The 14,724-nt window shown below is 46.9% G+C and overlaps 1 protein-coding gene across 1 annotated transcript; it reads left to right on the top strand.

Moving 5' to 3' along the window:
* Nucleotides 1–286: 286 nt before the first annotated feature.
* On the top strand, nucleotides 287–1,474 carry CCL21 (C-C motif chemokine ligand 21). Its single transcript, XM_036081340.2, has 4 exons — nucleotides 287–448; nucleotides 543–663; nucleotides 752–934; nucleotides 1,029–1,474. The coding sequence occupies exons 1-4, from the start codon at nucleotides 382–384 to the stop codon at nucleotides 1,060–1,062; spliced, it is 405 nt and encodes a 134-aa protein (XP_035937233.1). The 5' UTR covers nucleotides 287–381; the 3' UTR covers nucleotides 1,063–1,474.
* The last annotated feature ends 13,250 nt before the right edge of the window (nucleotides 1,475–14,724 follow it).

The raw sequence follows: 14,724 nt of genomic DNA, 5'->3' as shown, positions 1-14,724 counted from the left end.
AAAATAATAATAAAAAATTTTTAAAAATTAAAAAATAAAAAATAAATAAAATAAAATAAAAAAGAGGGCCTGACAGATTCAACTGATATTGAGGAGAAAGACTCAGGCGGCTTGGGACCCTGATGAGCCTGATGAGCCGTGTGAAGTTTTTGTTTCCGCATACTAGTGAGGCTGGGTGCCAGGACAGGATCTGCCTTTCAGGAAGGAAAAGGAGGGAGATCCCTATTCTTGCCTGGACAGAGTGACTGGGGATGGAGGAAGTGAAAGTGTCTGCCTGCATAAATAGGCAACAGTCCAGTCCTAGCCGACACACGGACCCCCAACTTGCAGCTGTCCACCTCGCGCACCGCTCTGGCCTCACACTCACCCGCTACCACAGCCATGGCTCAGTCACTGGCTCTGAGCCTCCTTGTCCTGGTCCTGGCCTTCTGCATCCCCTGGACCCAAGGTACCAAGGAGGGAGTGGCCGAGGATGGGGATAAGGGGAGGCCTGGGTGGGAGCCTACAAGAAGCCCCGGCTCCCTGTAAACCCCACCCTGCAGGCAGTGACGGAGGGGCACAGGACTGTTGCCTCAAGTACAGCCTAAGGAAGATTCCCGCCCGGGTTGTCCGCAGCTACCGGAAGCAGGAGCCAAGCTTGGGCTGCCCCATCCCGGCCATCCTGTGAGTGAGTGCAAGAAGGTGGGTGCAGCTGAGTGGGGAGGGCCTGGTGGGCAAGACTAGGACAGGCTTGCTAATGCCCAACCCCCAGGTTCTCACCTCGGAAGCGCTCTCAACCAGAGCTGTGTGCAGACCCTAAAGAGACCTGGGTGCAGCAGCTGATGCAGCGTCTGGACCAGCCACCGGCCCCACAGAAACAAGTCCAGGGCTGTAAGAAGGACAAGGGGGCTCCCAAGTCTGGCAAGAAGGGAAAGGGCTCCAAAGGCTGTAAGAGGTGAGGAAGCTAAAGGGACAGGGGGGTGAGGGGAGGGAAGCAAAAGGGAGCCTCGCTCAGCCCCTCAAGCCCCTCCCCTCTTCTACCCTCCCAGGACTGAACAGCCACAGACCCAAAAGGGTCCATAGCCCAGTGACCAGCCTGGAGCCCAGGAGGCCCCCACCAGCCTCACCAGGGCTTGGAGCCCTGATCCAAGGAGCAAGAAGTGGGCTAGGAGAAAGGGTGGACTCAGGGGCCCCAGGGGCCCCAGAGCAACCACCTCATGCTGGCCTTGCCTCACCCCTTCTCCTGCTTCAACCATCCCTTCTGTATTCCCAGCCCTACCCCGCATGGCTGAGTTGCCCACACCAGGCCAGGCCCAGAAAGGCAGAGGAGGGATAGTCTCCCAGAAAGCATGAGAGGAGGCAGCAGGACTGTCCCCTCTGAGGAAAGGTCACCCAAGACCCTCTGGACCTGACCCTGCTCCCACTGCACCCACTGCTTCCTTGTAAATATGATTTCTACCTAACAATAAAAACCTGTTCCAGCCTCCCACGCAAATATCTGTTCTGTGTGTTTGTGTCCACGGGGAAGCCAGTGTCACTACAGGGTGGGGTCACACACTCTGGGGTCCCAGCCAAGAACTAAACCTGGCAAATTCTATTTTCTCACCTACTCCAAGAGTTTCTTTGCCCACCCCTCCCCCCACCCCAGCTACCTTGGCAGTAGAAGGGAGCTGGGCTGCCCCTGGTCTCTGAGAAATCCCTGTCAGTGAGAGATGGTGGACCCACAGCACACATCCCCAAAGGCTCTGCGGGCCTCTGAGACCCTGAAGAGAGTCCTTTCCTGATTGTATTCAGCATTCTCTCACTCCAGGGGTGGCCTCCAGATCTTTTCCTAGCTCTGCCTGGGACTGCCTCTACTTTCCCTGGGGGCCTTCCGAATGTGAACTCCCAAGTCCTTCTTTGGAAGGGAGACCTGTAACACAGGCAAACTCAAGTTCTACTAAACCTACCCTATAGCACAGTTCCAGCCCTGGGATCCCTTCCCAAACATCCGAGAGGATTCCCTTCTGCCCTAATCAGAGAAGTTGGGTCCCTCTTTGTTTAATAGGGCTGTGTGCGTCTTTATTCCAATCTGGGCTTCTTGACTCCCTCAGCTTCCTTCCAGTTGGGAGAGCCTCCTCCCCTTCCCTTCTTTCCTCCCCTAGGGTACTTTAACCCCTTTAACCTCTGGAGACCAAGCCCCTTTAACCTCTGGCAGGTATTCAGAACCCCAGAATTCAGATGTAAATCAGTGTCCTCTCAAAAAAAGACTCTTTTTTTTTTTTTTTTAAAGATTTTATTTATTTGAAGAGAGAGACACAGCGAGAGAGGGAACACAAGCAGGGGGAGTAGCAGAGGGAGAAGCAGGCTTCCCGCCGAGCAGGGAGCCCAATGCGGGGCTCGATGCGGGGCTCGATGCGGGGCTCCATGCGGGGCTCGATGCGGGGCTCCATGCGGGGCTCGATGCGGGGCTCGATGCGGGGCTCGATGCGGGGCTCGATCCCAGGACCCTGGGATCACGACCTGAGCCGAAGGCAGACGCTTAACGACTGAGCCACCCAGGTGCCCCTCAAAAAAAGACTCTTGCCCTCTACCTCTTCCTCCCCAGAGCAGAGATCCTCTTACTCTCTCCTTCACCCCTATATAGGGAGAGGGACGACCATCAGGGGGGCCAGGCCATGTGAGAAAGAAGGAAATAGATCCTGGGTGAGGAGCAAGAAGCTAGAGGTGACTGCCCCACCATCATTTCCTTCAGTGGGAGCCTGAGCACACCACATCATTTACTACTTATCGTAAAGTCATTAAAATACTTGCTGTCTGCTCCTCCTGCAACCGGTGAAAACAGGGGCTCTCCCTGGCTATCCTTGTGCAGCAGGTGTGATCCTAGTCTGCAGACTCAGATGTGCAAGAATGCCTGCATTTTAAAATGTGCTTCCAAGGACCTTAATCCTACTCCGAGCCCCTGCACTGGAGTGCTAGTGAGGAATTCATCTGGCAGTCTTGAGATCCCCCCTACCAAGGGCTGTGCAAAAGGTCAGAAAAACACCAAGGCACAGAGGAGTCTTCCTCCCTGCCCCTCCCGCCCCCCCCACACCATCCCATCTCTGGACATTAGTCTTACCAGTGAATGCTAAGGCCCCTGTAGTACAAGTCGGTTGGCTCTTCAGGTGCTGGACTCTAAAACGCTTAGCTCTGGGCCATCTTTGAGACATGGAAATTCAGCTGTGAGAGCCTCTGGGTTTGAACCTGGCTTCCCCAGACACCCCCAGAGCCATGGACTCAGGTGCTGCCACTTGCTACATCAGAGCCCATTGCTGGACCTGCACACCAATCCCCGCCCAGTCATAAAGACCTCTCTTCAAAATCCTTCCTCCCAGCCCCTCCAGGACATAACCTCTTTCCAGGTTTGCTTTGGACTTTTACAAAGGCAGAAGGGCCTTTGACATCGGGATGCCTCTGTTCTCAGCCCTGCCAAAACTCTTGTTTGCTCCAGAGAGAGAAAGGAAACACATAGGCAGAACAAACAAAACTTCATATTTTGCTGAATTATCCTGCCACATCGCCTGCCTCATATGTGCCTCACACCCTGCCCTGAGCGGGCGTGCAGTATAGTCTTTATTCCATCAGGAAATGAGCGACCACTCTCCTTGTCTGCCTTCATCTTTGACAATGTTATCCTGTTCTTTCTTTTTTCTGTAAGATGCATAATTTTTAAAAAATCAAATAATACATACTCATGGTTTTTAAAAATATCAAAAAGTACCAAATGACTTATTCTGAAAACCATTTCCTGCAAATTTTAACTCTTAAGCAACTTCTTCTAGGAGTTGGTGCCCTACATCTAAATATTTTGTTCATTCTTCTGTTTCTTGGTTTATCTGTTTTAAACATTGCCAATTGGCTTCCTATTATAAAAAGTGGAGATTTGGAGCACCTGGGCAGCTCAGTTAAGCAGCTGCCTTCAGCTCAGGTCATGATCTCAGGGTCCCGGGATCGGGTCCCGTGTCGGGTTCCCTGCTCAGCAGAGAGCCTGCTTGTCCCTCTCCCTCTGCTCCTCCCCACACCCACACCCTGCTTGTGGTCTCTCTCTCTCTCTCTCAAATAAATAAATACAATATTTTTAAATAAATAAATAAATAATAAAAAGTGGAGATTTAACTCTCTTACCAACCTTCCTCTTCTGTCACCCTATCCTCTAAATATAGTCATACCACTATATTTAGATCATGATCAGTGTTTACATTGTAATGACCATGTAATTGTTCGCTGCATAGCAAAGTAGTGCACTTTGCTTACTTTTCCTTTATCACTCAGCCTTTAGGGTTTTTTTTCTAAGTTCTAACTTCTCTTCCATTTTTAAAATACCTCTATCTTGCGGGGCGCCTGGGTGGTTCAGTCGGTGAAGATTCCGACTCTTGGTTTGGCTCAGATCATGATCTCAGGGTCCTGAGTTCGAGCACCATCTCAGGATCCTGAGATCGGGCTCTGTGCTCAGTGTGGAATCTGCTTGTTCCTCTCCCTCCCCCTTTTGCTCACGCACTCTCTCTAATGAATAAATAAATAATATCTTTAAAAAATACTTCTATCTTGCCATTATCACAGCTTCAGTATTCTTCAAATGTTTCATCATTTGAGGTCAATGAAAGACCTAATGTTTAAAATATATGGAATAGAAGAAACCGTAAATGAGTATGTTTATCACCTTGACATAGAAAAGAACTTCTTAAGATGTAAAACCATAAAAGAAAAGATCGACACAATTAAATTCAAAGACTAGGGGCGCCTGGGTGGCTCAGTCATTAAGCGTCTGCCTTCGACTCAGGTCATGATCCCAGGGTCCTGGGATCGAGCCCCACATCGAGCCCCGCATCGAGCCCCGCATCGGGCCCCCTGCTCAGTGGGAAGCCTGCTCCTCCCTCTCCCACTCCCCCTGCTTGTGTTCCCTCTCTCGCTGTCTCTCTCTCTGTCAAAAAATAAATAAAATCTTAATAAATTCAAAGACTAGTAGGAGTTCAGGGTAAAGACGGCAAATTAAACACATGCATTTATTTTTACTTCTTCCTGAGCCCCAACTAAAACTATAGTAAATGTTTTTGGTGTGTGTATGTGTATAAAGGCCCAAATGAGAGAGGACATAAAGGTAACTTTCCAAAGATGCTGCTTAGACAGGAAATATTTCCATAAAAACAGGTATAAAGCATACGATAAAATTATAAATTTGAAGAACTTCCAATGCCTCACTCATGCATATGTAAAAATAAATATTTTATGAATACTAGTATACCAATGTTTAACAAGAAGACAATTAATGACTTCTACTAGAAATGTAAAAGAAAAGAAGAAAACAAATTCTAAAGATCAATCATCCTCAAAATTTACAAAATCATCACCCCCCATCATGAAAACTCACTGTAATCCCTGGAATCCAATTTTCCTTTACACTGAAGCACTAAAACATTTCATTGCTTTAAAACTGGGTCAGTATTATCTGCTAAGAATAAGTCATCCTCAGGGCCATCCAGAAAATTACTAATACCATGTTTTTAAATAATTTTCTCATTTTCTCTTCCATGAAATAACACACACACACTTATGAAATGGTGGGCCAGCACCTTCTTGTCTGCTGCCTCAGAATTGGAAGCCTCCTGCTTCCTGTGGTCCTCCTTGTTTGTGAATCCTTTAAGCACCAGTTTGATAAAAGGGATGGACAGAGCTAGTAAGATCTCCCAGAATTACAGCTAATAAAAACATCTTAACAACCTCAGTTGTATGAACCTGAAACTAATTCCAAACTAAGCAGCCAGATGTCTTAACACCTTCCCCCCCCGCCCCCGCCCCCCCCACACACGATACCTGGGCCACACTTTGGCTAACCACTACTTCATTCTTTACTCATCAATCCAGCCTTTAGAGGGACATGATCACCAATAACAGTTAGGTTCTTTCTTTTGATGTATTCCTTTTAAAAATTAAAAATGAGGCACCTGGGTGGCTCAGTCGTTAAGCGTCTGCCTTCAGCCCAGGTCATGATCCCGGAGTCCTAGCATCGAGTCCCACATGGGGTTCTCTGCTCAGCAGGGTGTCTGCTTCTCCTTCTCCCTCTGCCCCTCCCTGCTGCTTGTGCGTTCTCTCTCTCTCTGAAATAAATGAAATCTTTAAAAAAAATTAAAATTAAAAATGGAACAATATGGGGCTAACAGCTCAGTACCACTGACACAGTTGGCATCTTCTGCCTTGCATTATGGCACAGGAAGGTCAGAGGGACTGGGTCTATACCTGCTATTTATGAAGCTCAAAATCAATTTGCTTCCTAGCTTTAATCATTTACCTGTGAAAATGTCTTCAGCTTCACTGGTCTCTCTTGTGAAGTTCTCTTTCTTTCCCACATCCAGCTGCTATTTTTCCCTGTATTTTGGGACAAAATGATGCTACGCTGTTTTGTTAAAGTCATCAATGCTTCTGTCCTTTGGCATCAGTCTTGACCAATGAATTGCCGCTTTTATTTTTTATTTTTTTAAAGATTTTATTTATTTATTTGACAGAGAGAGATACAGCGAGAGAGGCAACACAAGCAGGGGGAGTGGGAGAGGCCTCCCGCTGAACAGGGAGCCCGATGTGGGGCTCGATCCTAGGACCCTGAGATCATGACCTGAGCCAAAGGCAGACGCTTAACGACTGAACCACCCAGGAGCCCCCGAATTGCCATTTTTATAAATGCTGAAGTTGCCAAGCCTCGTTTTCTAACACCTATATTTGTAATTCTTCTATTGGTGTCTACAGTTCCCCTACAGAGAATGTGTTAGCTATGCCAAGAAGCTGAAGACTGTTTTCTTCAAGACATCCCTTTCTCAGTGGGTGGCAAATCAAAACATCCCACGCAAACTCTGATGCCCTGTTCTTGAAGACTTTTCATTTAGACCTATGGATTGTGGTAATAATAAATGTCAATCTAATATTAAAATAGCCAAACTCCACTTTTGGTCACCTGGGCAGCCAGAGCCAATTTCGGTTCAGAATCCCAGGAGCCACATCACCATCACCACGTGAAACTCCACTTGGCTGTGATAGCGTCATTGCCCCGTTTCGCCACCAGGGGGCAGCATCGCCGCCGCGGTCCTCGGTCGGCTAAAGGCTAACAGCAGGCTTACGGGTTTAATTTTCTATTGTCATTTTCTTCATCTTTCTGGGATCAATTTTTAAAATTATTTTTATTATTTGTCCTCAAATGTGTCTCATGATAGGCCAGAGGCTTAGCGTTTTCCTGTGTCCACTGACAAGTAGGACAAACTCCTTTTCTGCTCGTGTCCCTGTTAAAGCCCTTCATCCTCTCGCGGAGCTTCGCGCCCGGCACAGTTAGGCTCTCAATAAACCCCCGCTGAATAAAGAAACCTTTTCTTAGAGTTGGCACCGTAATTATGCGGCGTAAGGAATCGATCGGGTGCAGGTTATTCTGTGAAGGAAGTGCCGGAGGTGATGTGAACTTCCTTTAGCCTTTAAGGCAGACATTACGTCCAGTCTTCTACGTTGGGTGCTCGGACTCGGGGTAGGTTGGAGTGGCAGTGGGAGAGAGAAATATTCGTAGCCAGACACAGGCCTTCGCCAGCGCACGCGTCTCCGCCAGCCCGCCGCGTACCTGGCGGGTTCAGGGCCTGAGTGGCGGGGATCTGGGGGGAATGCTGTTGTGCTAAGCCTGGGGTAACGGCCTCCTGGGGAACATCCGAGACCCACGAGGACCCCACGTCCTCGGGGGTGCGGTCCCACCTACAGCCGAGTCTCCCCTCCGCGCGTCCGGCCCGCTCCCCGGACCCTGGGGCGGGCTAGGACGCTAGGCCTCGGGGCCTGCGAGTGCCTGGAGCGGGGAGAGCACCAGAGGCCGTCCCAGGCCCAGTGACTTTGGGCCCAACGCCCTCCTCAGCCTCTGAGGGGCCCGCCGAGTCAGGGCCTCCACCAGCCGCTGCTACAGCACCCCCAGCCAGCCACAGCTTCCCTTCACCCCTCCACCAGAGCTCCGCCCTACTCCAGAGCCTCCCTTCCCAGACTGGGGCGCCCTCTGCAGGCCTGGGAGGGGTGACACACAGCCTCATACACCACTAACACACACCCACACCCACACACAGCCACATACACCACTAACACACACATACACACACACACACACACACCCCTCCAGGAACGCAGCCTGGGACACACGCATTCATCCATTCAGCAAACACTAAGCACCTAATAGAGGTCCTCTCCCCACAGTCATTCACTCCCCTGTATTCTCACCCCTCCCAAGGACTTGGTTGACTTCCCAGGCCCAGCTGCTACCTCCCCTGCCCCAATAGCTAAGGTGCCCACCATCCAAGATCTCTGCTCCTGGAGCATGGATTCTGGTCAGACCAGGACGCCATGAAGACTGTGTGGGCTCCTTGGAGGAATGTGGGTCTAGGCTGGAATGGGCTGCCCTGAGCTGTAAGGTGACTGGTCCAGGGCTCACACTGAACCAGGAACCCGGCAAAGACGACTTGGCTGGGAAGAGAGTGAACTAGGTGAAGCATGTAGCCTACTTAGGGTTCTGTGTGTGTGGTCAGAAACTGTTTCAAACCCACCTCCTTGGCATCCAATCTCCCACTTCCACCCCCATTGGATCATCTAAACCAAAGGTTAGGGAGTGGGTACTTTAAACCTTCCACCCTTGGGCCCCGTGTCCTTTCCCTTTTAGCCATGATATTGGGTACCATCATAACACCCTGACAGCTCTCCTCCTTCCCTGATTCCTCTCCATATCCCTGATCTGTCAATGTTGGGGAGTTTCAGGGCTTAGAACATGAACCTCTTCTACCTATACTCACTCCCTTGGAGATCTCAATGTCTTACGGCCTTATAGACCATCCATATGCTCCCAAATTTGTATCTTCAGCTAAAATCTCTCCCCTGATCTTCAGACTCATATTACCAGCACCCACTTAACATCTCCACTTATATGTCCAAAATGCAGCTTTATCTTAACAAGTCAAAAGACGCCTCTGATCTTCCCATAAACCCACTCCTCTGCAGTCATCCACATCTTGATAAATACAACCCCATCCATCACATTGCTCAAGCCAAAAATATTGCAGTATTCTTGTCTCTTCTTTCTCTCACATCCTATGCCGAACCCCTCAGCAAAGCCCATAACTTTACCTTCAAAATATTTCCAGAATCTAACCACTTCTCACCAACTCCCGGTAACATCATGTCCCCCCTCAATTATTGCAGGAGCTTCTGACCTGGTCTCTGTGCTTCCCTTCTTGCATTACTTTGGTCTATTCTCCATCCGACAGCCAGAGGAGTCTTTAAAACAAGTCAGATCATGTCACACCTCTGTCACCCCTCCGATGGTTCCGCATCTCACTCACAGTAAAACAGAAACCCTACGATGGCCTACAAAGCCTTACACCGTTTGGCCCCTGTTATTATCTGACTCTATCTCCTACCACGCTATTCTTTGCTCACTTCCCTCCCAAACATTGGCCTCCTTTCTATTCCTCAGACACACTCTCATCTCACAATCTTCGCACTTGTTATTTTCTTTACCTGGAACATCTTCCCCAGATCTCTGCATGGCTCTCTCCCTCACTTTCTTCACACAAGCTTTCTTTTTAAATGTTATCAGTTAAGTTTTCCCTGCCCACCCTCCCCATTGCTCCCTATCCCTCTGGCCTTCTTGATTTTTCTTCATAGCACTTACTGTCATCTGAAATACTATATATTTTTCTTGTTTGTTTATTGCCTGTCTCCTTCATTAGATTAAGAACTCTGCAAGAGGGGCACCAGGGTGGCTCAGTCGTTAAGCGTCTGCCTTCGGCTCAGATCATGATCCCAGGGTCCCGAGATCGAGCCCGGCATCGGGCTCCTTGCTCGGCGGGGAGCCTGCTTCTCCCTCTCCAACTTCCCCTGCTTGTGTTCCCTCTCTCACTGTGTCTTTCTCTGTCAAATAAATAAATAAAATATTTACCAAAAAAAAAAAAAAAAGACATCTGCAAGAGCAGAAATGTCTGTTTTGTTTACTGCTGTATCCCAGTGCCAAGAACAGTGTCTGGAACATAGGGGGCCTTCAATAAATATTTATTTAATGACTGTGTTACAAATCCTTGTTTATTATTATTTCATTATTTCACTCTTGCCTGTTGATTCTTGGGATCTTTCCCAACAGGCATTCCAGGCCGAGCGTATTAAAATTTAATTGAAACTTCTATGCCAGCTCTGCACTATACTCTTATATCGTTCAGGATCTTGGTGGGAAATAAATGGCATGTCCAAAAAGGTTTAATGGGAAAAAATGTGAAGGAACCATTTACAAAGGTGAGGGCAGGGTTGTTGTAGGCAGCCGCTGCAGGTGAATTAGTCCACCTCCAAACCTCAGGCCATCTCTCCTTCCCGGCAACATTGACATTCAATGTACTGCCTGAAATTCTGCCCACTGAAAGGACTGCCCTTCACCACTGTCGTTCAGGGCCAGCCTACCTTAGCGATCCATCTAAAAATCAAGACCATGCATTTTCTCCCTCTGTTAGCTGTAGAAAACTTCTCCATGAAGGTGTGAATGTGATCAGAAGAAGAAACAATACAAATAGGAATCTGAGCCCCCTGCCCACGCTTTTACTCATGCCTTCTGAAACTTCTAAGGCCTGAACTCATATGTACAATGACCATTTAACAATGGAATGCTGTTCTGCACATCCAACTATATCATTTGCTATAGGTAACACCTTTGGGCCACATTGTCACTGGGTGAACTAGAGTCTGAGTTTTAGACCAGGGCCCATTGGCAAATCAGGAGTTGCTTTTCAAATAGAAAATACTTGTTAGCAGAAGAAGTGTGGCCTTACTCCAACACCCTAAGGTGTAATTCTCCCAATGGGGTTCCTATAGCAACCTCTTCTGCCACAGAAAAGCTGAAGTTCATTGGATTTATGAGCCATAAGACCCAAGGAGCAGGGCAACTTTCCTGGAAACTGGACTTGCTGCCCAGCCCTTCCTTGCTCTGGGTCTCATTCAAAACCATAGCTTCACATCATATCCAATAAATATTTTGCAACAGTACACCTAAATATGGTATATGTTGCCTCCAAAATCCAAACTTCCTTTAAGCATTGTGTCTCTTTCTTCATGGTGAAGGTGCAACACACCACAGACCACTATTTTTCAGCTTCTTTCCACCCACAATGGCCTAAAAATTTTACCTATGTGGCAGGGTCCTGGATATTTGTAGGATTTCTTTCTCTCTCTCTCTCTCTCTCTCTCTGGCATATATGGGTCTTACTAAGGCATTTAGGGTGATTGCTCTTTTTTTCTTCAAATTTTTATTTAAATTCTAGTTAGTTAACATATAGTATAATATTGGCTTTAGGAGTGTGATTACTATTTCTTGTGCACCAGAGGCAGTAAGCATAATGTCGTCAGTTGATATTCTGTGGGATGTCAAGATTATCTTATGACAAAGAGCAGGAACATTGATATATCCCTGTGGTAAGACAGTGACAGTGTACACCTGTCATTCCAATCGAAAAGAAACTGATTTCTGAGGCACCTGGGTGGCTCAGTAAGCTAAGCATCTGACTCTTGATTTTAGCTCAGGTCATGATCTCAGAGTCATGAGATCAATCCCCAAATTGGGTTCCACATTTGGTATGGAGCCTGCTTGAGACTCTCTCTCTATTTTTCCTCTGTCCCTCCCCACCTCATTCTCCTGACTCTGTACACTCACACTCTCTCAAAAAAAAAAGAAAGAAAGAAAGAAAAGAAAAGAAAAGAAAGAAAAAGAAAAAAAGAAACCGATTTCAATGGTCTTTAATTGACTGATATAGAAAAAAGGCATGTGCTAGATTATTAGCCCTCATGGGTTCCATTATTCCCCTTGAAATAAGATTGCCCAGTGCCAAGGGCTATGACATCTTTTAAGTCTTTGAAGGTGCTCTAATCTATGCAATTTTTCTAGGAATGTAGCATTAATTTTATGTTTCCTGTTGTAGCAGGGAATGTGGTAGGGCAAGCACAGTTCCACTTGGCCCTTCCTACCATAATTTTCCTTACTCCATGGTCAAGGAACCAGTGTGAAGATTTGAATAATGACTAAGTATACCCATTCCCACTATACATTCTGAACCTAGAGAAATAACCAGTGAACAGGTATTACAGACCCACTGTGAGATGGATCTGGATCAAGATCCTTCTGTCACTTGACCTCTATTAAGCCTTACTCTAACTGATGGACCACAGTGGGATTTTGGGTCCCCAAGACTAGTATTAACATAAGACAGACTGTAGCTAATAACACCCCAAAGGTCTGAGTACGTCCTGTTCCACATTCAGACTCAACCTCGCAAATGGCTACAGATCTCTCTGTAGAGAAGGCTTGGAGTAGTCATTCTCAAATTTTAGCATACATCAGGATCACAAGAAAGGCTTGTTAAGGTACAGATTGCTGGACCACTTGCAGAGTTTCCGATCCAGCGAAGCTGGGGCAGAGCCCAATAATTTGCATTTCTGGCAAGTTCTTAGGTGATGCAGCTGCTGTTGGAGATGCACTAGGAAAACCGCTCACTGGGAGAAAGATTTATAGAATCCACCCATGAAAGAGACTCACGCCCTCCCACCTCCCACCTGACCAAAGGCCTTTGAGTCTAGGAAAATGACTTAAGTAGAGGTACTGGGTAAAAGACTGTACAATACAATTTGGATCAAATTTCTGCCCACCAGGGCTAGATGTTTCCACTTGCACAGGTCAAGTAGCACATCAGTAAGCTGTCCATCTATTTCATTGCTAGGAACACTATGATCAATTAGATAACACCACAGATCCCTGTGGGCAAAGCACATAAATTACCACTTGTCCCTACAGTTTATATAGTAATCTCATTTACCTTATTGCTCATGGTTAGGTGCCAACATCTGACCTCTACCACTCATGGATTCCATTATCCCCCTTGATTGCCCAGTCCCAAGAAGGCATCTCCTATCCCCATCTCTTGCCTCCTAAAGAAGCCTCTACAGTGCTTTTCAAAGAAGCTACCATTCCCCTCATTAATACTTTTCTTGTTGCCTTGGAGAAGGAAGCATCTTTTTGGGCCCTTCAGAGGTGTACAGTTAGTGGTTGCACATCACAGGGACGCTCCAGCATTCCCATCTCTCTCAACTTTGCACTCCTTCCTCTACTTTGCTCCTCATATAGTCTGAGAACCAGCAGCATCAGCATCACTTAGAAGTTTGTTAGAAATGCAACATCTTGGGTTTCACCCCAGACTTAGTGAATGAGAATCTAGAGTTTAACAAGACTCCCATGTAAATCACATGCGCATCAAAGTTTAAGAAGCATTGTTCTACAATATGTCAGTGAGGTTCTAACATTTCAATCTCATTGATCAAAGGCCACTGTTGAGTCTACACTTCCAGTAACCAACCCAACAGACTATTAACATCACTCCCAGGTGCTGAGCTAATACAGTTCCTGGGTGAGGGCACCAATATCAATAAACTGACAAGCTCCCAGGTGATGCTGCTGCTGCTGCTGTCTGAAGAACTGTCTTTGAAAACAACTACCAAAAAGAAAATTATTCATTTCCAGGACTGCAGCAAGATGAAGGATCTGGGGACTTAACCTCTCTCTCCTATCACCCACTGATCTCCTGCTGCTGCCTCCTATGGACCAAACTCAAACAGAAGCTGGAGGGCAAGGATCCTGAGTAATTCAGTCTAGAGAGGTCAGCCTTCCAGAAAACAGAGCAGGGTAGAGAAGAGTGGGAGCATGGATGAGGGTGGGACAACAGGGAATAATCAGAACCACCAGAAGCAGGGGGATGCATAGATCAATGAAAAATGGATTGATAGATGAACTGACATATATCCGAATGAAAGGATAGAACAATAACAATGGTCAATATTTGATGAGTGTTTATTATGTGCCAGCCTCTAAACTAAGGACTTTACTCGGATTATCTCCCTTAATCCTAACAAGTAGATCTAGTACCATTCCTACTTTATAGATAAGGGTATTAAGACACAGGAATTGGGTAACTTGCACATGGTGACACAGCTAGCAAGTGGTGGAATTTGAATCCCAAGCAAGGCATTCTATCTGTAGAGTCTCACTCATCTGTACTGTTCTATGATCAATGGACAGTTGGCAGACAGGCAGCGTGGGATAGTGGTAAAGGGTGTAACCCTCACAGCAAAAGACACCTAGGTACAAGACACTTACTTGCAATAGGGTCTTGGGCTCTGAACCTCATTTTCTTTATGTGTAAAATAGAAACAATAATATGTTAATAATAAAAATTATGGGCGCCTGGGTGGCTCAGTCGGTTAAGCGTCTGCCTTCGGCTCAGGTCATGATCCCAGGGTCCTGGGATCGAATCTCACATTGGGCTCCCTGCTCAGCAGGGAGTCTGCTTCTCCCTCTGTCCCTCTCCCCCACTCACGTTCTCTCTCTCACTCTCTCTCATAAATAAATGAATGAATGAATGAATGAATAAATAAATAAAAATTACTTCGTAGTTTTGTTGGGAAAGTTAGTAAAGTGGAGTCCTTGATACAGAGCCTAACAGAGTAAACAATAAGAAATACGATTACTATTATTATTATTAATGGATGGAAAGAAAGATAAGTCAGAAATTTATGAGAGAAACACCACCCCATCCAAAAGAGCGTCCAGAGCTTGGGTGGGATGGTTGAAAGGGTGTTCCACATATTAATTTCCCTTTTGAGTCCTGGTCTTTCTCATAAGGATGGGAAATCAGTTGTCCC

This window comes from Halichoerus grypus, chromosome 14 (genome assembly GCF_964656455.1).
Source record: "Halichoerus grypus chromosome 14, mHalGry1.hap1.1, whole genome shotgun sequence".
Taxonomy (NCBI): domain Eukaryota; kingdom Metazoa; phylum Chordata; class Mammalia; order Carnivora; family Phocidae; genus Halichoerus; species Halichoerus grypus.
Note: the sequence above shows the minus strand (reverse complement) of the source record. Positions and strands in the feature narration are given on the sequence as shown.